Here is a 20,793-nt window from a genome sequence, read left to right on the forward strand (position 1 = left end):
ATATTAGAAAGATGATGATGTAACATTTGTTGGGGTCTAGCACCTTCTCTTACAACTGGAGATTATGATTAACTCCCCTCTCCTCTCCTCTCCTCTCCTCTCCTGAAGAATTAATGACTGTTTCTCTTCATGCTGTCACCATGAGACCAATTGAGACGTCTGGTGTTTGTGTGTCCTCAGCTGACTCTACCCATCCACCTCCCCATACGTCTTTCCACCTGCCCTCCCACCTATCTCTCTCTCTCTGTTTCCTCACTAACACACACACACTGGGCTCTTAAGACATCACTGTGCAAACACCATATGTTTGATTCTCAAGGTATACAAACAGGAGGAGACTGTATTTGCGTGTTTCCACCGCCTCCCTTTAGCGTAGCAGACTATGACGATGTTTACTCAAGTGTGTGTGTGTGTGTGTGTGTGTACACGTGTGAGCTCACGTTTCCACGCGTCACTTGATCATTGATCATTTCTCAGCTCGCTCGTCCCTTTCAGACCCTTCTTTTTGTGGTCTCGACGCAAGGTGTTACTCTTTTCAATTTCAGATGACCCTCACCCTCCCACACATGCACACACACACACACACACACACACACACACACCTCGACACTCTCCATTTTGTTGCCATTCACTCGCTCTGTGGCCTTGAGGTCCACTGTGCCGTTTGGTCAGTGGAGTATTTTTCTATCATCGAGACAATACTGGAACTCTTTCATGTGCTGCTCCTTCTGTGGACTGAGCAAATGCCTCGTGCACGTGTGTGTGCACGTGTGTGTGTGGGACTGAGTGGACATATCATTTTTGTGCCAACACATAAGCATCTGCTTCCTTTTTCCTCCTCCTCCTCTCTCGCACTCTCCCTCTCTTTCCCTGCTATCAGGCCTGGCTTTAGTCACACACACACACACACATACACACACACACATACATGCACACACGCTGGCAGGAAAATACGACCACACACACACAAAGTTGGGACTCTTCCTCTTCTTGGGCTCTGGTTAGCTCATGGTGACCGAACACCTTATGTTGGTTTTTCCATCTTTGCCTGCGCTCCTGTTTTTGCTCTCAGACTGAGCATGCTCCGGCCTCACACTAACACCAATTCATACAATAAAGGGACACTACTGATTAAACTGCACGTACACACACCCCTCGTGCATGCAAACGAGTCCTCTCTCTGCAACTTCCTGGCCCATCAGCCTCCATTTCCTCACCTAATGTTAGTGTGGCAGACGAACACTCAGGAGCACCTTATAAAACTGTGAGCTGGAGTGTTTAGAGGCAGAGCGCTACAAGACAGAATAAATGATTTGACTTGACACCAAAACAAAAACCTTCAAGTCTCCGATGCTGTAACAATCCGGGTACACTAAAAAAAAGAAAGATGAATATGATGATGAAAGGGAGGCCTTCCACGGCCACGGACCTTGAATATTTAATCATGAGGCCAATGAAAGGAGTTTGTTCCTGCTTTTCTTCTGAAAAGAAAATGCAAATACAAATTTTGCATCTTTTTGTTACATTCAGAAATCTGAAAGCCCTCAAGGACTTGACACTCGATGTAAACGTTGCATCAACAAGACTTGAGACCCGTTTCGATCCTTGCTTTAAAGGAGCACTGCGTTGTTTTGGGAAATACATTTTAGCCAGAGGAGAAAAATCTTAGTTGACCGATTTTTAAAAAAAAATGTCATGCCTAAACAGACAAACTCTCTTTGTGTTCATGACCGAGTAAACTGAATAAACAAACTGACCTTACAGGACAACACAATCATACTGTTTCACTTTGTTTACATGTGGCAGATTGGATATATTGGATTGTTTTGGTGCCGAGTTTTGTAGATATAGGCCCTAGAGACGAACTGAGCACCACAAGCCATCTTGTTCTAGTTTATTTAAGAGGGCGCAGACATCTCAAAAACTTTACCCACACCAAAACAATTGAGGTGAACAAATAGCGCTACAGGGAAGAGGAATAATACGTATATTTGATTTTGTTGTGAACTGCCCCTTTAACTCTAGCTGTTCGTTTTATTTTGTGTCCGCTGGGGAATTCTTGTGTTCCTGCTGCATCGCACATACTGCACATAAATAGCACAGACAAGTAACCTGCTGCCGAGGTGCTGTTTGACACAGTCACCCATATTTTGCAGCAGACAGATAGCAGCCATTTTCAAAGAGGAGCGGGATCGCACGTTAGCGGGACGGCGAAATAAGTAAAAACGGTTTACGAAGGTAAAAGTGGAGACTGGGGGTTCCTCCAGGACATCAGCAATATGTTTCCTTTCTCTGCTGCTCTTTTGTCAATCAGTCACTGATCTCACTGTCACCAGGACAATGGCAATAAAGTTTCTCTTTGTTCAGACGGCATGTGACCGAGAGGAAGGGTCTGCGTCCTGAGATTGCGTCTGTGTGCTCGAGCGTCTGTTCTCACTATCTCATGAGTGTGTGTATCTTCTCGTCGTGTGTGTGTCTCTTCGCAAACCGCTGCCGTTTTAGTGCGTTTTTCGTACACGTGCTGCGCTTCCTTGGACTGGTGTGTGTTTGTGTTCTGTGCTTCCTTGTGTGTGTGTGCAAGTGTGTGTCAGCCATAGAGGACAATAGCCCGGGTCATCTGACTGAGAGGCTGCAGACCACTAGTATCACATGACGGAGGCTGAAGGCCACGTCTTTGTTACCAGGCCTATTGTTAAAGCTAAGGAGACAGCTGGGGCAGGGGAAGGGAATCACTGCACACACACACACACACATTCATATTCACACACACACACATACAGGAAGACCATACACAGACACACACGCATGCACACACACACACATACGCCGCCCCCTCGTGACTCCAATCAGGCTCAGTGACAAAGATGATGCCTTCTTCTTCTCGACTGGCATACTAAGACACACACACACACACACACACACACACACACACACACTGCAAGCAGATAGCTATAATTATCGTGACAGAAACTGGCAGGTGGCATTGTCTGTACCATACCGCTCTCTGTAAGGCAGCGAACAGAGCCAAGGAGACGGTGAGGAAGACTTACTTACTTACTCAGAGCTCAGACTCGCTCCATGACACTGAGTGACAGCGACAAAGAGTGTGTGATCACATAGATTAAGTGCTTGTGTGTGTGTGTGTGTGTGTGTGTGTGTGTGTGTGTGTTCAACAACTCTGATACTTTGGTATCCACTCCTGGCAACTACGAATCAAAAACTTTATCAGTCGAGGCCTATCGAAGCTCGTAGGTTCAGGTTAAGGAAAGACTGACGTCCTGGTTTGAAGCAACAAAATGTAACTTCCTGGAGAAACGCAGTTGGTTGTCGAGTCTCATCCTCAGGTCGTCAAACACTGACACTTTGCATTGGCGTCTCGGGTCCGTCGCCAAACCCAAAGCGTCCTCTGGTTGAGACTTGTGGTTGCTTTAAATACAGTAGCCAACAGATAACAATCGTCTCTAGTGTCACAAGCTTTGTTCGCCCTTCCTTCTGCCCCTGACCTACCCAGAAATATAGACGGCGAAGCAAATCGGTATCACATAAACATATTTTGTACTAGACCTAGTTCTGTACTGGTTGTTCAGGATAATCCCTTAATATGACCTCATTTACCTAAAACTTCAAACTACGGTTAAAACTTAACGAGAGGCCACTGTCAGCCAGTGATGGGATATATTCACTTGCTGTTTGCGCCTGCTGCCTTCCTCTGTTGTTGCTGGCCTGTGTTCACTTGGTGAGTCACGCTCTTTCTTCCGAGGCAGACAATTAAACTTGATAAAAAATTGCACAAAAATCCCCCAAAAGAACAACCGGATATATCCGTCCAGTCGCCCGACCCTAGTTTAATAGTTTCTAGTTTCACTTAATACTAAATCCTTTTACACTTCATCAAATAAAGATTATAGAGCACGGGTGCCCAAACTTTCTCCCTTGGGAGGGCCGAAACTGAAATCTAATGATGGGAAAGAGGCCAAAAACAAACACCTATTGTATTGTAAAGGATCCCAAGTTTGCTCGATTGACTGACTTCCTGTGCAAAGTGTCGCTCTGCCTGCCGTGATCAGATAATGGAAAAACAAATAATAATAATAATGGTTAGGAATCCTACATACTGGCGTCTCCTTCGAATCATGAACTCCAGTGTGTAAGATTTAGTAAGTGCCCAAAGCTTCTAGGCTCAGAAAGAGGGAGGAGAGAAAAAAGAAAGCAGGACAGGTGTAGTCGTGCAAATGTGTGTGTATGTGTGTGCGCCTTCTGGGTAGGTTACAAATAGACGACCAAAAAAAAAAAAAAGAAAAAGAAGTGTGAGGACAAAGAAAGACGAAGGAGATTTAATAAAGTTAAGGCTAATGGGCTGAGACGGATGAATCCTTAATATTTTAGCTCGCGTAACAAAAATTATGAAAAGCTCTGCGGACAATACGAGAATGAAACCCAAACTTCAGCACCAAGGCGAGCGATTTTCTATGAGAGGGGACGATCCGATAGAAATCCCACTTTGAGAATCGATTCCTGAGAGGCGGAAAAAGATGAGTGAGCGGATGAATAAGGAGGGACAAAGGGTGACAAAGAATCTAAAACGGCGGAGAAAGACACGAGGAGTCGAGCCTTTCATGAAGAGCACAGCTTATGAAACCAGATAGCCCTGAAATGTGAGTGTGTGACCACTCTGTGGCCTCCAGGTGTGTGTGTGTGTGTGTGTGAGTGTGTGTGAGTGTGTGTGTGTGTGTCAAAGTCAAAGGGCAGATTTTGGTAGCAGCCACACCCACCCTTCATGGGAGGGTATCTGCTCATTCAGACGGACACAAATGAGGATCTGTGTGTGTGTGTGTGTGTTAGTGTATGAACATGTGTGTGTGTGTGTGTGTGTGAGAGGCGCAGCTGTGCCGTCGTTTGGTGCTGACAGAGCCAGCGAGGATCCTTGAACTGGAAAGATGAGAACGTCCTCTAGAAGGCTTCATAAAAACGTCTCATTGTCCCTCTTCAGCCGACACACACACACACACACACACGAACACACATACAAAAATATGACAACTTCATCCCTTTATAAGCTCTCGGCCTCTATTCCTGGCATGTTCAACCGGCGGACCGCGGGCCACATCCACAAATCACCGTTCTCTCATGTGACGCACTTAAAAAAACGCTTAGTATTAGCTTATTAGATATTGACAGCTACAAGTAGGCAAGTGCTTCACAGAAAAATATATCTCCGTCAACCCCAAAACATGAAATTACAATGAAAACTGTCGGTTTTGTCTATTGTTGCAGCACCGGCTCCGACCCAGCACTTGAACAGCCTTGGTCGAACAGGGGTGCGTCTGTACGCTCTGTTCTGGTGCCTGTCTCTTTAAGCCCCTCTCCTGAAAAGTCTGCTCTGATTGGTCAGCCCTTGCAGGCCTGAGTAAGCACCACCCACTGTATTTCCGCATCAGCTCCATCAATGTTTTTGTAACCTAGCGGTGACTGTATAGTTGTGACATCACAACCGTACAGATGTTCTGACAGCTCGTTTGAAGGCACAGTTTCTCCGTGGACCGAGCGATTTGTTATTTTCACAATATTTATATACACCTCGACCTGCTTCATAGTCAAAAAAGACAAGAAATCTCACTTTCTAGAACATGGGACCTTTTAAAAGAATATAATTTTCATAAACACTGCTGTTTTTTATGACATTCATTTACTTTTGTTCAAAATAAGTCATTATGAAAAGCTAAAATATTGTTTTAAAAGGCGAAAATCCTGAAAAAGCACCTACATTTCCTGGTTTTGTAATCGGGTCCACACAGACTTTTCCCTATTCACTTCACTTCACTTCACATTAGCCAAAACATAGGTGTGCTTCAAATATCGTACCAAAACTTTAACACTCAGAAGTTACAAGTGCCATGCCCAATGCTGCTGGCAGTCCAAACCAACCACTCGTCAATCTGTTCTCAATATGAAAAAAAGAAGAAGAAGAAAAAGAGGAAGCGTTTCTCTTCCTCTTGGCAGAAGGTAGAAGCTGACACCTTTCCCTGAGCGTCCTGGCAAAGAAAATCTCTTTTTGTTTTCCCTTTTATTATTTGAAGATGAGTCTACTCCTTTCCCTTTCTCCAGCTTCATTCCTTTCTTTGCCTTCCTCATTAGTAAGTGGGCAGAGCTGCAATTAGGACAAAATTGTTTCAGAGACGAGGGGGGGGAGGAGGAGGCGAGAGGAGACGGGCGAGTATGGAGATGGAGCGAGGGAGAGGTAAACAAGAAAGAAGAGTTGAAAGAATGTGGCTGGAGAGGGGAGGAGGAGGTAATTAATGAAGCCGCTATAATTACTGGGGCCTGTTTACGCCAACTTTGGAAGACGACGCACACACTCGACACACGAACACGCTGCAAATTACACTCACCTTTCGGCGGCAGTAATCTACGATGACTATTTAAAATGCTGCCGGTGTACGTCGACTAATGACACGAGCTTTTTTACAACCCATCAAAACCAAAGAACACAGTGTTGACCAAGATTAACTTCCTTTTTTTTTTTTTAAGCAGAAAAAACATAACAAATGCAAATTATTTAACCTTGTGAGGCCTTCTTTGAGTATTTAATTTGACAAAAAGCTGATTTTTATGGAAGGGAATAAAAGCTGCCGGGGCGTGAAGATGAACGTAGATAAAAAAAAAAAAAAATGACGGAAAGAGAGACAAGAGACGGGAGTCGGGAGGAGTGAAGGGTGGGATGAAGGAGAAAAGGAAAGAGGCAGCAGGGGGATAGAGAGGACGAATGAAAAAGAGGGATAAGAGAGGAAGAAGAGGATAAGGAGACGAGGTGACATCGGCAGAGGACAGAATCAGCAGGAAGGGAGGGAGGGAGGAAGCAAGGAAAAGAGCAGAGGAAGGAGAGGAGGGGAGGCGAGGAGGTGGGTGTGATGGGGGACAAACCAAGGTGGAACTCTGATGATGCTAAATTTGGCAAAAGGAGAAGACTTCAGTGTGTGTGAGTGTGTGTGTGTGTGTGTGTGTGTGTGTGTACGTCGGGAGACTTGCTGAATCGGCCGCGGTTCCAGTTTCACGCCTCTGAGTTTGACAGAGGAGGGGGGAGAGAGAGAGAGAGAGAGAGAGAGAGAGAGAGAGAGAAAGGGTCCCTAGCCGGTAATGTTCCCTCAGGGCGGACGGACGAAAAGGATGGAGGGATGGAAGGAGGGAGGTGAAGGGAGAGAAGGAGGCAGGCGGGGATAGGGGACAAAGCACGGGGAAGAAAATTTATACCTACCTTTGCAAACACATAAAGGACGCACTTGTTCTCCCACTGAACAGTTGAAACTCTTAACCCTTTTCAACACGTTTTTATTTAAATTTCTTATCGTTCGTTCAGCTATCGGCTTGCATTTTTCTTCAGACGTGTGCAAAGACTCTTAGTAGAGGTCCTCATGAGTCAACGTTGGCACAATTTGGCCTCCCAGATGTTTCTTGTGGGAAAATAAAAGATGATATATCTCAGTGTTTATGCTCTTTTGATATTTGATTATCAGTTATTTTTCACAATCTGAACACGTGACGCAGGGAGTCAGTCGATTAAAGGAACACAACATAGTGCTATTTTGCATCTTGGTGATACAACTGACTGTTTTATAATTGTATGGATCCAGTCAAGTGTTGCATCAAAACCCTGACAGGAGAATATTGAGGTCTTAGCCACAAAAATCCGCCAAAAAAACAAGTTTACCTTGTAGGTGATTGTGTCTTATATTAGGTGTAACGAGATATGTTGACTACAAATTAGACGAATATACTTGGTAAGATTAAGAGTTTTACAGTAGTAGTTCAAAAGTAGTTCTGACTGCTGAGGTTTGTCACAAGTCTTCAAAATGTTCGACCCTAAAATGAATCCTTAAACTGTTTTGACAAGTCATTTTTCAAGTGTGAAAACCAAACTCACATGATCTTTTTAAACACAAACTTCTCCGTAAGTCAAACTGTCTCCACACACGTGAACTGAAGCAGACGATGCAAAACGATGACTCGACTCCCAGAGTTCGGAGTTCATGCGAATTCACCACTGAGGAAGAGTTTTTCCAAAACAGTCGCTGCTCGCAAAACTAGAATATTCAAACTAAATGATCACTGTCGTGTTTTGCCTATCTCAGTTTACTGGTATCAAGTGTCTTCGATTTGATTTTCATATTGCATGAAATGAACTGAGGCTAATGGATGCAGCGAGGGTGGCAGATGAATTTAAAGACTCTGTTACTGATGTGTGACCTGAAGGCTCGAATACGCAAAGCCACAGTCACGGCGCTCAAACTCCTCACCCGGCCTGAACCTTCACCCTCCGTCCCCCTAAAAATAACCCCAGTGAGGATGGGCTCAAATAAACACACACATGGGTTATTTGCATGTGTGTGTTTGTTTCCTGTGCAGGTTCTTTACATACACACCTGTGAAAAGCTACCTGACTCTTGCTATGCAAAGCAGTCCCTTCAAAACAGAATACCTCAAAGTCTGCGTGTGTGTGTGTCCAACTAAGCTTCAACATTTCTCTCCCTAAGCAAAAAAAGGAAAGTGTGTGTGTGTCAGCGGCGAGGTGTGTGTGCGCTAATGGACATCTAAATGCTGCTGATGTTACGTTGAATAGTTTAAGGGCCCTCAGGTCCCCTTAGACCAATATTGGGAGAGAAAAAGTGAGGGAGGGAATGTGACTTCTGCAAATCGCTTTGACAAGGACACCCGCGCCTCGAGCGGCGTCCTCTTTCGCCTCATCGAACACACACACACACACATACATAAACACACACACACACACACACACACACACACACACACACACACACACACACGTACTGCGACATCCACACCTCAGCAGAAATCGTGAGGTGACTGTTGCGCTCCGAACAGCTGACTTGGTAGAGGACGTTTGTGCCAGTTGTGCTGAATCCAGTTTCTGATTCAGTTTTTAAAAAGAGAGCTGAGGAGATGTTGCTTAATGATGTGCGTCTTTAAGTCTTTTTTTAAATATTGTGCATTAAACTGTCAAAAATAGGGGTACAGTAGGAGTCCATGTACCAAAAAAGATACTTATATGTACCGTTTTATCTCCTGCCAAACTCCGAACTGGTCATGATCTACCTCACATCAACCGAACTCACGCATCCGAAAAGCTCATCTTACCTCGAAGTCGTTGGCCTTGTTGTAGTGCATGTTGAGCGCCCTGAAGAGCTCGGACTCGCGGCCCACTGCCAGCTCCTCGACGCCGGTCACGCCCTCGTTGATGGCCTGCCGGGCGAACTTCTCCATCTGGATGTAGTAGAACTCCCGGAAGTTGCTGAACCACTTGATCAGCTGGGAGGTGATGCAGCGGTTGAACTGAAAGAAAATCAAATTACATTTCATCAGATAAATGAATTAAAGGTGCAAAAACGTAAGAATTGGCCAGCTTGAATCGCACTCCCCATGCAGTCATGACTTTAGCTACTGTTAGCTCAGTTAGCCGTGCAGCTAGCCGGACCACCAGGGCAGTGTTGGTGTTGGTGAAAGAGGCTTTCAGGTCTGGGGCTAGCTAGTTAGCATGCTAACTTCAGGAGATATCTCTCAACACTGTTGTTTCTTCACATTCTGTTGATAATTTTAACTATTTTTTTAATGTTTTGAACTAAAATTCTCACACATTGCATTGTTTTGCAAATTTGAAGGATTGTATCAGATTTTAAACATATTTCCAAAGGTTTTAACAGATTTTAGTGTCATGGTGAGCAGATTTTACGCTGGAAGTTGTTTCCTGTTTGCTGCTGCTGTAGATTTATTACAGCACGGCGTCTTGTTTGCTTTCCATACTTATTTGCATTGTGATATGTCATCAAATTTGACTGGAACTGGTGCTTACTTTGGATCATGGAAAATCATCTACATATAATTTGTTTTGGGTGCATATCTCATGCAGTTGCAGCTCATCGCTTTTAAATGTACTCGTGTCATTGAAGAAGCTGTAAATGTCTGACTACGAACAGAAAAATGAAAAGAAATGTTTTTACACCTGAGCTCTTTGTGTACTTCAAAATTAATCAACCAGGCAGCTTTTTAAACACTGAAATGCAAAAAGAGAATTTCTGCTTTTCCTGTTTCTTTTTTAATATTATTTGGTCAATGTCAAATGTGTTAATTTGAAATCAAGGAACCTTTATTTTGTTTGTTTGTTTACAGCAGCTAGACGTTGCTTACTGCTGGGATGAATCAGTCAGCAGCCAGAACATAGTTGTGATATACTGGCATTTTCTTGTGAGCGTGTCCCTGTTTGTGCATAATGCATGCGTGTGAACATACTCCAATTAACTTTGACAAAAAAAATCTGTAAAACATTTCTTTTTATCCGCCTCATTAGCCACTGAAACACTGTCTACACCTTGAGGGTCCTTGCTAGAAAAAAGGAAGAATAATCGGCCCCTAGAAACCGTCCTAATCAAACAAGAATGACCCAAATATTATCTTATTGTTATGCCATCGTGGGCTTTCGGACTGAGCCAAACCAACATTAAACAACCGTCTTCAAACAGTGTTCCTGCCCTGCAGGCCTGAACGGCACACTGCAAAAAATGTCTACTACAGTAGGACATTTAGAGATTACACAGCTTGTGTTTAACTCCAAAAATCTTAAATAATGGAAAATATTTAACCCGCGCGTTTGTATGTATTACACTGATAAAAATGTTACCATTGATTATGTTTGAAAAGCCAAATTTCTTGTATTTAGTCAACTCATAAGTGCTGTTTTAATGAGTAAAAGAGGAGGAGTGAAGGAGGTGATGACAAAGGAATAGACACAACTAAAAAACAAACACAGGAAAAGACGTCATTCTGCTGACAAAATATAAATTTAACACACATATTACACTGATAAAAATGTTACGGTTGATTCTTTTTGTACTTCCCACGTTTGAAAAGCCAAATTTCTTGTGTTTAATCAACTCTTAAGTGCTGAATAAATTCAGAGTGATCTAAACTTCCTCTGTGCATTTTTATCTCTTCCTCATAAGAAGCTAAACACACACACACAAACAAAAAACATGGTGACAGCTTAATAAATGCAGTGATGTGAAACACCACAAGTACAAAAATAACAGGAAAAGACGTCATGCTGCTGACACAATATTAATTTAACACACATATTGCACTGATAAGAATGCTACGGTTGATTTGTTTTTCTACTTCCGACATTTGAAAAGCTAATTTCTTCTGTTTAATCAACTCATGAGTGCCGTATTATTGAGTTAAAGATGAGCAACGAAGGGGAGAATAAAAATAAACCTACTTGCTCTTTGCATTTTCCTCGTATGAAACAAAACACGTAGGGAAAAAAGAAAAAAACCCACACGGTGACAGCTGAGTGAAAGTGTATGTGTGTTTGTGCGTGTGTTCGGTGAAGGGGAAAAACGGCTTTGATACGGAGATTAAGCTCGGTATTGTTACAAGACATTGTCTCGCAGGAACGAGGGATGAGCGGGAGAGATAGAGGGGAAGAAAGAAAAGAAAGAAAGAGAGAGAGTTGAATGGAGGGAGGCAGCATGGAAAAGGGAATGCAAGCGCAGAGGATGACAGAGGGGGAAAGAGATATTTTTTCAGGAGCTGTCAGAGGGGGTGACATAATGGAGCATAATTGGGAGGGTGTGTGTGTGTGTGTGTGTGTGTGTGTGTGTGTGTGTCTGCGGCAGAAGGAAAGGGAGTTGGTTTTTATAAAGCAGAGTGACGGGAGGGGAAAATGTGTGTGTGTCTGTGTGTGTGTGTGTGTGCGGTGGGAGGGTGTTTTTGACCCACAAAGGAGTTACGTGATAACTCAGCAATTAACGCGCGGTTACACGAGCAAGACGATGTCGTCCGTCCGTTTCGGAGCAGCCATCACGTCACAAACGACATACATACATAAGATAATACGCTTAGAAGATCAAAAACACGACCCTCGAATTACTACAACGTTCAAGTTTATACATAAAGAGATTATAAAACATTTTTGGGTGAAGACATCCGAAGATTCTCTATCATATGAGTTAAATGGAGTCAATCCAAGGCTGCAGTATTGTAGAAATAATTGCATTTTTCAATATGAAATAAGGAAAGTCTCACAGGAAAGGTGATTAAAGAGAGAGGTATAGAAATGTGATAATAGTTTCACCATAGTAACATCTTGCAGGGTGCTTTTGTGTCGTCTTTGCCCTCAGAGTCTACACCGGTAAGAAAAGCGAACAATAATGTTTCACATGTTGAGGTTGTACACTGTAAAAATCAAGTCTGTGAATGTATTATGAGATCTGAAGGACCCACAGACTCATCCATAGACGGTGAAAGGTTTCCATAATCCACACAAAAAAGAAATTCCCTGCTTCCAGCTTCTCAAATGTGAATGTTCGCTGGTGTTCTCAGTCTTTGGTATGAAAAGACCTCTAGAAATAGACATTTACAAAAAGTCACCTTGACTTTCTGTAGGGTTTTTCACTACTTTTACATTTAATAATCCAAACAAATCAACCACTTCAACAGTTAACCCTAATTAAGATGATGTGCTTAAAATGAGTTCTCCTAGGTTTTTATTAAACCTCGCTTTTTAAATTCCCCATGTCTCTTAAACAGTTTTACGTACTCTGTCTTTTTGATGGCAGTCTTTGGAGAAAAGTCTTCTCATGGCAGTGCCGTGGTTGACCACTGGGACATAAAGCTGCAAGCCTGACTTTGTGTTTTCAAAGATCTTTACCTTAATTTGATAAAGGTAAAGACAATACAATAAGATTAGTTAAGTGCAACCATTGACATGATCTCATATAAAGTCTTGTCAGATCATAAGTCCAGCATGTCTGATTTATATATAGATCAAAATTTACGCCGACACCAGTTTATTGCAGACTTCCTGTGCTCTATAAGTCCATCAGTAGATGCTGCTTTGTCTCATCATTGTGACTTTGCCACACGGTAAACTGTAGATGACCTTCTTATCAGGAAGAGGACATGATGGTGGTGTGAGGGCTAGATGAGACAGCTGAAGAGCAAGAGACCACTGTTCGAGACCAATGTACTAGCCGTGTTTGTGGCCACAAAACTGAGTATTTTCGGCCGAAACATGATCTTCTCCTGACCCTAACCAAGTGTTTTTTGTGCCTGTCGACCTCATAATTTCTCTTTCAGAGGGAAGATATTCCAGGAATGACTTCACATGTAGACAGGACACAAACATGCATACACTCAGCCGTCCCACCACCTGCCCTCCCACCCGCCCACGGTCCCGTCCAGCTCATCACAATCAGCACAAACCAAAAAAACAAGAGACAAAAGACAGAATGGAGGTGGTGGTGGTGGGGGAGACGAGGGGGGGGCAAAATGCTGAGGCCGAGGAATGCCATTTTCTGTTTACAACGAAAAGGGGGAAAGAGAGAGTGTCAGAGAAAGTGTCAGGGTGCCTCACCCCCCCTCTCTCCCTCGCTCTCCTTCCCTTGATGGCGGGTGTTGTCAGCCCCCCCAGGCCATGTTGGAAGGGCAAACACACACATCCTTTAAGAATCTGCCCGCTTCAACTGGATTCGTCGCAGCTCGGCACATTTTATAGAGGACAGTGTGAAAGTGCACGATCGACATAAAAACGCACTGAAGGTTTCCTGTGGATCCTGGAAGAATAGCTGTTGTAGTAACTTTTAAATGATGTTTTAAGGCAGTTTTGCTTTAACAGACAGTATACACTGCAGGGGGGTTGTTTATGTGTGTGACGGTTTTAACTCAGTCTCAGGCATCGAGTCTAAAAACCTTTATTTACAGTCATTTAAAGTAGTTTGTGGTGATCGGAAGAAGTCTTGCTTCAACCAGCCTGGGATCGTGGGAGTTGTTGTCTTCACTGTTAAACAACCACCAATGCCAGTTAAAATCTATCTGTGTAACTCGGGCAGGAAAGTTAACGGACGACAGTGGCGGACTCAGGATGTTTGAGGGTCAGGGGCAAAAAAGATAAAAAGGGCACCAGCTGTGCGCGGTGGGGCACCAGTAGGCAGAAAGTCGTGATATATTTATAGTGAAGACGGGGCACCTCGCCACGTTTTGTACCCTGGAAGGCCGCCTTAAAGGCCACCTTATTACGCGATCGGATGAGGAAATGTTATGTTGCGTCACTTTTGCTGACTTCCTTCCTTCCTCTCTGATGTATCATAAGGCGTTCACCCAGACATTACTGTGACAGGCGACCGAATGAAACGTAATCTTAAATAAAAGTACAGATTTCTCTGGGTTTGTTGGAAACATTTGAATTAATGTAACTACACAACTCATCTGGCCTTTTTTTTTTTTTTTGACATTTAAATGTGGAAATGTTGCATATTATATCTTTAAGTTAGGCCCGTTTTGGTATTTACCAAAATATATTTTAAAGTACAGAACCAATGAGATGGTTGTGTTTTCAGTTTCATTTCTTAGCTTGCAGGATATTTCTTAAATTATACAAAATTTCAATGGAGTTTGGTGGAAACTGAGGCCAGTTAAGTATTGTTTTCTATAAAGGCTGAGATTTATTTCCCACAGATTATTTAACTAGCACACTATAGTAACCTTAGACCCTGTTGCTCACAAAACAGTAGCTGTTTGCTATATTGAAAATAGTGAGCTATTAAGAAAGCTTTGTTTTAATATTCTCCAGTTAAAGACAGCCGAAATAATTAACAATGTATCCAGATAGTTTCATGCTGAACATCTGGAGTGCCTCTGCAGTCTTCACAGTTCATAAAAGACAGCTTTAAAAGCCTGATCATCTCGAGGATTCAAACACTTAACTGTGGTAATTACTCAAGCTCAGATCTATCTGTATCGATAGACGTGCTGTTGCTGTTTCATATCCTGACGTTGCCAAATTGGCTGTGTAGCTCTAATTGACAAGACGGGTGAGAGGTGGGTTGGACGCTAATTGATTCCTGCTGAGACGGCGGCAATCGAGACGTCGCCGCAGCCTCTCAAGGCGAGAGTCTTCGGGGCTCTCGCTGATGAATGTGTCGCCGTTTTCGTGCTCGGTGTGTGTGCGTGCGTGTCTAAGCTGGCAGGGAAGTTGCGAGCGAGAGTTAGAAGGAGCTCCCTGAGCCAGCGAGCGTCTAATTAATCCTAACTCCTCCAGTCTTAACGAGGTCTTAATTACTCTGGCTGACTCTCTCTCAAGACGAGACGGCAGGGACCTCGGCGTCTCGTGCTAACATATATGATTGTCTGGTCAGAAGGCAAGAGCTTTCACTGCGCAATTAAGATCCCGTGTGTGTGTGTTCGTGTGTGCTCGCTCATCTGTGGCTAAAACAGTCGTCAGCTCAACCCACTTCCCACACGGAGCGAGGCGGCCATTGTGCGTAAGAGGCTCATCTTTAAGAACCAGTTTTCCCATAGACAAAGTCCATTCAAGTCCAATTAGGGGAAGCCATTCAGGGCCCTAATTCCCTTACAGTGAATCTGCCTGATCCTCCTAACACATGCTACTTATTGTTCCCGGGGAAGGAGGGGGGAGGGAGGAGGAGTAAGGGAAGAGGGTGAGAGAAAGGAAAAGAGAAAGGGACACTGACCCGGATTCTGGAAATATGGTAATAATGAGGGTAATGAATGCAGTGGGGCAACGAAACAGGACACACACACAGCAGACAGACAGCAACAGGGTGCTAACACACACTCACACACTCTCACACACACACACACGCACACACACTGCTTCGAAAAGCCTTGAAAAGAACAGCCTCGCTCATCACAAATAGGATTATCCATGATTCATTTTCAATAATATCTGCGGAGTTCCTCCCACTGATAAATATGATGGATTAAGTGGGATTACGACTCAATTAAAACTAAATTTGACTGTAAAGCATTATTTGCATGAAATGTGAATAATAAGAAACAGTTTTGTTGAAGGGCGAGACTGTAGATATACTCGACTTATTGTCAACAACGATGAGTTGCAAGTACCGTCTCCGTTCCTCTGTGGCATGGGCGTCATTGTCGTCCACAGACTATTAAAAAAACATCAGTGAGTCGAACCGTCACACCGGGTGACATGTTTCTTTATTACCATGATCACACACATTGTAGTTTATTGTAAGTCAGCCTCCTGGTGCTGGGAATACTCACTAAAACTCCAAACGTGTATTCTTCCGCATCTGAAAGTAGTCCCTTCAAAAAATGCACTATTTACTCATGTTTTTAAAAAAACCTTTTTTGAAAATAAACTTTCCATTTGTGACCCATTTTGACAACTTCACTAGGAAGAAGTGGCCTGGGGCAAAGGAAGTCTTTCTGCCTCTGCCGCAGAGGTTTGGTTTTCGTTCCTGTGTCCGTTTTGTTGGTGGTCAGTTGGTTTGTGGCGAGGGTAACACGAAAACTACAAAACAGGTTTCCACGAAACTTGGATGAAGGATGGTCCTCCACCCAGAATAGACCACAATAACTTTTGGTGAATATCCAACGATATTTTCTTACTTTCTTTAACACTGCAATAAAGGCCGTTTTCGACATGTTTGTCAATTTCTCAGGAAATAATGCACGGATCTAGATGAAAATAATCAGGCGTATTTAGGTGGCTGGTATCGAGTGAGTACAATTTGATGCTGACATTTTGTATAGAATATATACTTTAAGTAATTACGTCTCTATTTAGTAGTTTTAATTGTTAGCGGCGGGGTCTGCCATTCCCTCGCAGGGCTCAAACTGATTATTTAAGTCAAATTTTTCTGTTTTAAGTTTCTGTTCATTCAAAATCTCAGGGATTATAATATAAATATACATTTCCTCTACAAATATGAAGAAGAAAGAAGAAGAAAAACATGTAAAACTAATGGAAACTATCTGGTTTTGACAGTTTTCAAAATAAAAGCTTCCTTCTTAGCTGTTATTCCTCAGAGCTCACACAATACATTCCTATAGAAACATGTTTCCATTCCGATAAATCCCAGTTTGTTTGTTTGTGGTTCTGATTCAGTTACAGATCGGGCTCGTAATGCCGTCCATCTGCTGAGCGAAGTGGCCGAGCCAAAGCACTGCAAATATCTTCTAATCTAAATCCATGTTTGTTGAGATGAAGAGATTAATTGAATATCAGTTTGGAGATAAACCCACAGATTGGGAGACTAGATTAGTTTTAAAAGCCAATATCAATTTTCAAAAAGATAAATTCATACCCTGAGCCCGTGCATTAACTCATCAGTCCTTAATTATTCATTGTCCAAATTAAAGCCCAAAGCCTCGTAAATATTAAGCATCTTTACTCGGATAATTGAAAGTACGACTTAGACATGATAAGTAAGCTGATTACGGGAAATGATCGATGTCAGCACATGACAGTTTTAAATTGTTTTCCCCAAAGTGAAGGTTGACGGGACCCTTTAAAATTCTGGTGATGTACAGTTATGTTAAATCTGAAGGTAGCATTAGCGTTAGCTCACATAGCTCGTCACTGTTAATGTTTATTATTCATGCAGTTGGAAATATATGTAACATATGTTTACAGTTTCTGAAGTTTGAAAGGACTGCCAGTTTATACATATGTACAACCACTTCATTCATGTGTTCATAATTTTCTGCTTTTATTGTCAGAGACAGAAATATAACTGGACACCTGCTCACACCTGGCATTAACGTCCATCTTGAGTGATCCGATCATAAGTATCGGTGTGAACGCACCCAAGAAATATTGAGGACACACTGAGTTCAAATCATCCAGACATAGGGCTGCAATGAACAATTATTTTCATTATCGATTAATCGTTTAGTCAATAAAATGTGAAAAAAAGCTCATCACAATTCCCCAGAACCAAAAATGACATCTTCAAATTGCTTCTTTTGTCCAGTTAACAGTCCGAAACTGAAAGACTCTTCAATAACTGTCATGAATGACGAAGAAAAGCAGCAAATCTTCACTTTTAGGAAGCTGAAACTAGCAGAAAAGTCATTTTTTTCACTCAGAAAAGCCGAAGTAGACACTCATTTGTGTCGAACAACAAAAAAAAGCCACAAAAACCGGCAAAATGGATTCTTGACATATGAAATACAGTCTGATCGAACCATTAAAACTAAGTTGTACGAGCTAAAAAGTTCCAACAACGTAAAATTATAAGTCTACGTAATCGGTTTCCTCAAAATCACTTTATCAGATTTGACAGTGCAGGCACAGGAATTGTATAGCTGCCTCATGCCGGATAAAAACAACACATATTTGGCATTTGTGTTACAGAAGTGACGTACGTGTTTAATCGAATACAAAGCGGGGGAGGTGAGCCCTGACCACAAATGCTCACTTGAGACGCATGTGAGACCTGAAGTCAGTAGATCCGTCCGCTCATGATCGGATCACCAGGGACACGTGTTGACACCAGGTGTAAACAGCCTCCATGACACCCGCTTTTTATCACCTAATGGACTCCCAGTTAATGACAGATCACACATACTGGGAGCAGGTAGGCTTAGCAACCTTGTGTTTGCCTAGCAACCCGGTGTCCACAGCGACCCTTGTTGCCATGGCAGCCGATGAGGATGTGGCACTGCCACGAGGAAGTGGTCACCACAGATATGAGCCAGCTGGTGTGTGTGTGTGCGTGTGTGTGTGTGTGTGTGTGTGTGTGTGTGTGTGTGTGTGTGTGTGGCTGCTCATTTGAATACAGCGTCCTGAATCCATGGAGGAGCCGTATGCTCCTTTTGCAAAACACGTAGCAGCCTGTAAACACGAAACAATCAGCGCCTTTGTTTTAAAGCTGTTGTTCTGTTGTCATCCCTTTCATTTGTTGTTTGTCCCCCCCCCCCCAACCCCCAACCCACCCTCCCCTCGCTCCCTCTGTCGCTTTCTCAAACACACCCCCAACACACACACACTGACACACACTTACTTTCCATCATCTCCTTTTTCCTTTCCAACTCATTTTCCTCGTCTTGGCACTGATTTTATTCCCTTTCTCTTCCTTTTTTCTACTCTTTTTTCTTCTTTCTCTCTACCTGTGCATCTTTAAAATCATAACTCGTACTGTGACTGTTTCTGCTTTGAAAGAAAAGTTCAACTTCTCATTTCATGTAAGCGAGAGTGAGAGTGAAAGTGTTGTATATGTGTGTGTGTTTTGGGTGAGCGGGACATAGTGGTTGAGGTCAGTGTGTGTGTATGTGTGTGTGTGTGTGTGTTGGGGAGGGGGGGTTACAGTATGTGTGTGTGTGAGAGGGAAAGTGGGCGTTAACACTCCCCCCTCCTCAAACCCCAGGCCGATTAAGGCCAGGAACTCTAATTATGCTACAAAGACGTGACAGACTGGAGCTCCCATCTGCGCTATAGGTTCTCACACACACACACAGAGTAACGGAAATACGCACAAAAACAACAAAACCGAATAAAATCAGACAAGAAAATGCACAAAAGTCACAAACAGATGAGTGTGAGAGAAGTTGGTGAGGAGATGAGAACGATTGTGAACGATAAAGACCTGAGCGCCTCACAAAAAAAGACTCGTACCTGTTCACAACAGCTCATCTGACCCATCTGTCACCGAAAAATACGCTGATGTGATTCTTGAGATCTGATTCGAACCATTGAATTTTGTGTTCACACTCGGCCTGCGACGCTTCTCATGTCACAAGTCAGGATACGAGTCACTTTTTCCTGTCTCCAAAAATCCAAAATTGGCCTTTTTCTTTATGTAGTTTTGAATGTAACAGAGCAACTTGTGCTAAATCTTAAACTTCTGTCTCTTAATGTGCCTTTATATGATCAAATGGTAAATGTCCACTGAAAAACAATTACCTTTAGCACATTAAATACAAATCAGAGCAGACAGAGACAACTTCACACTTCGTATTTTCACCTGTTTGCACCCTGACACATTTCATCATTCATTAATTTGTTGCTTTTCAGTTCGGTGCATGTATGTCAAGTTTAAGCTGTCTTCCACTGCTTGAAACTTCTTTATCTCCTACAGTCTCCAGAGACATAAATACACCATTCAGGGTGGAAACAAAAGATCAGTGAAGTCAGATGAAAAGAGATTTGAATATGACGGGCGGTGAAACCGTGAGAAGAGAGAAGAGAATAAGTCTTACCTTGACGTCGGAGAAGAACATTTTGAGCATGTTGGAGGAAGGGTAGCGGGTGTAGAAGAACATCAGCTTGGCCTTCTTCAGGTGGTTTGGAGACAATCCCTCCTGAATCTGAGTGATAACATGTCAAGGAGGCAGCAAGTTGTTGTAGAGGAAAGTTTCAGCAGGAGTTATCATCTTAAAATGTTCTGTTGACTCTCAGTCAACGCACGTTATAACCGCCTCATTTGTACTATTGTTTTAACGCTACGAAGAACAGTGCATCAGTGTCGCTCTTGAGTTCTGCATTTAGACTTTACGAGTGAGGAACTGTGATCTTACAACTTAAATTCACCCATCTCTTGTTAACTGGAACCAGATGACCTAAAATGACCAGAAACCTAAATCTACTGCTTATTTTTACGTCCTATCCTGTTGGCTGGATCAGAGATAGACTAGCGACTAGCACCATCCCGAAAACCATTTTTGGGTCTTCGAAGCCTCACTGACAACGACCCGCAAACATTCGAAGCTTCAATAAGTGGGGGTGGGGGCAAGCTTTCAAACTAATTGCAATTATCAGTCTAAGTCTCAACAGTTAACTTGGCGAGGGAGCGAGTGCTGAGCCGACGCGAGCGTGGAAGGTTGAGCTCGCGCTTCTGACGGCACTGTGCTAATGCGACTGCTACCTCGCTTGTTTTTATGTGGACAGGATACTTAAAAAATACTTTAACCCCACAGGAAAGCTTAATTTCTTGCTTACTTTGTCAGTCTTTTGCCTCT

At 43.0% G+C, this 20,793-nt stretch overlaps 1 protein-coding gene and 1 long non-coding RNA gene across 7 annotated transcripts in view; one reads left to right on the top strand and one right to left on the bottom strand.

Annotated features, from left to right (window-relative positions):
- Nucleotides 1-20,793, bottom strand: part of LOC140992252 (prospero homeobox protein 1-like) — a 43,031-nt gene that overhangs the window by 8,983 nt on the left and 13,255 nt on the right. For all 6 annotated transcript variants that reach the window (XM_073462548.1, XM_073462550.1, XM_073462546.1 and 3 more), the window contains 2 exons: nucleotides 20,035-20,142; nucleotides 9,148-9,342 (listed from right to left, as the gene is read on the bottom strand). In XM_073462548.1, coding sequence (XP_073318649.1) covers nucleotides 9,148-9,342; nucleotides 20,035-20,142 — 303 coding nt within the window. The remainder of the gene's footprint in view (nucleotides 1-9,147; nucleotides 9,343-20,034; nucleotides 20,143-20,793) is intronic.
- The window catches only part of LOC140992254 (uncharacterized), a 55,025-nt gene that overhangs the window by 2,616 nt on the left and 31,616 nt on the right, over nucleotides 1-20,793 (top strand). The window lies entirely within an intron of this gene.

This window comes from Pagrus major, chromosome 24 (assembly GCF_040436345.1).
Source record: "Pagrus major chromosome 24, Pma_NU_1.0".
Taxonomy (NCBI): domain Eukaryota; kingdom Metazoa; phylum Chordata; class Actinopteri; order Spariformes; family Sparidae; genus Pagrus; species Pagrus major.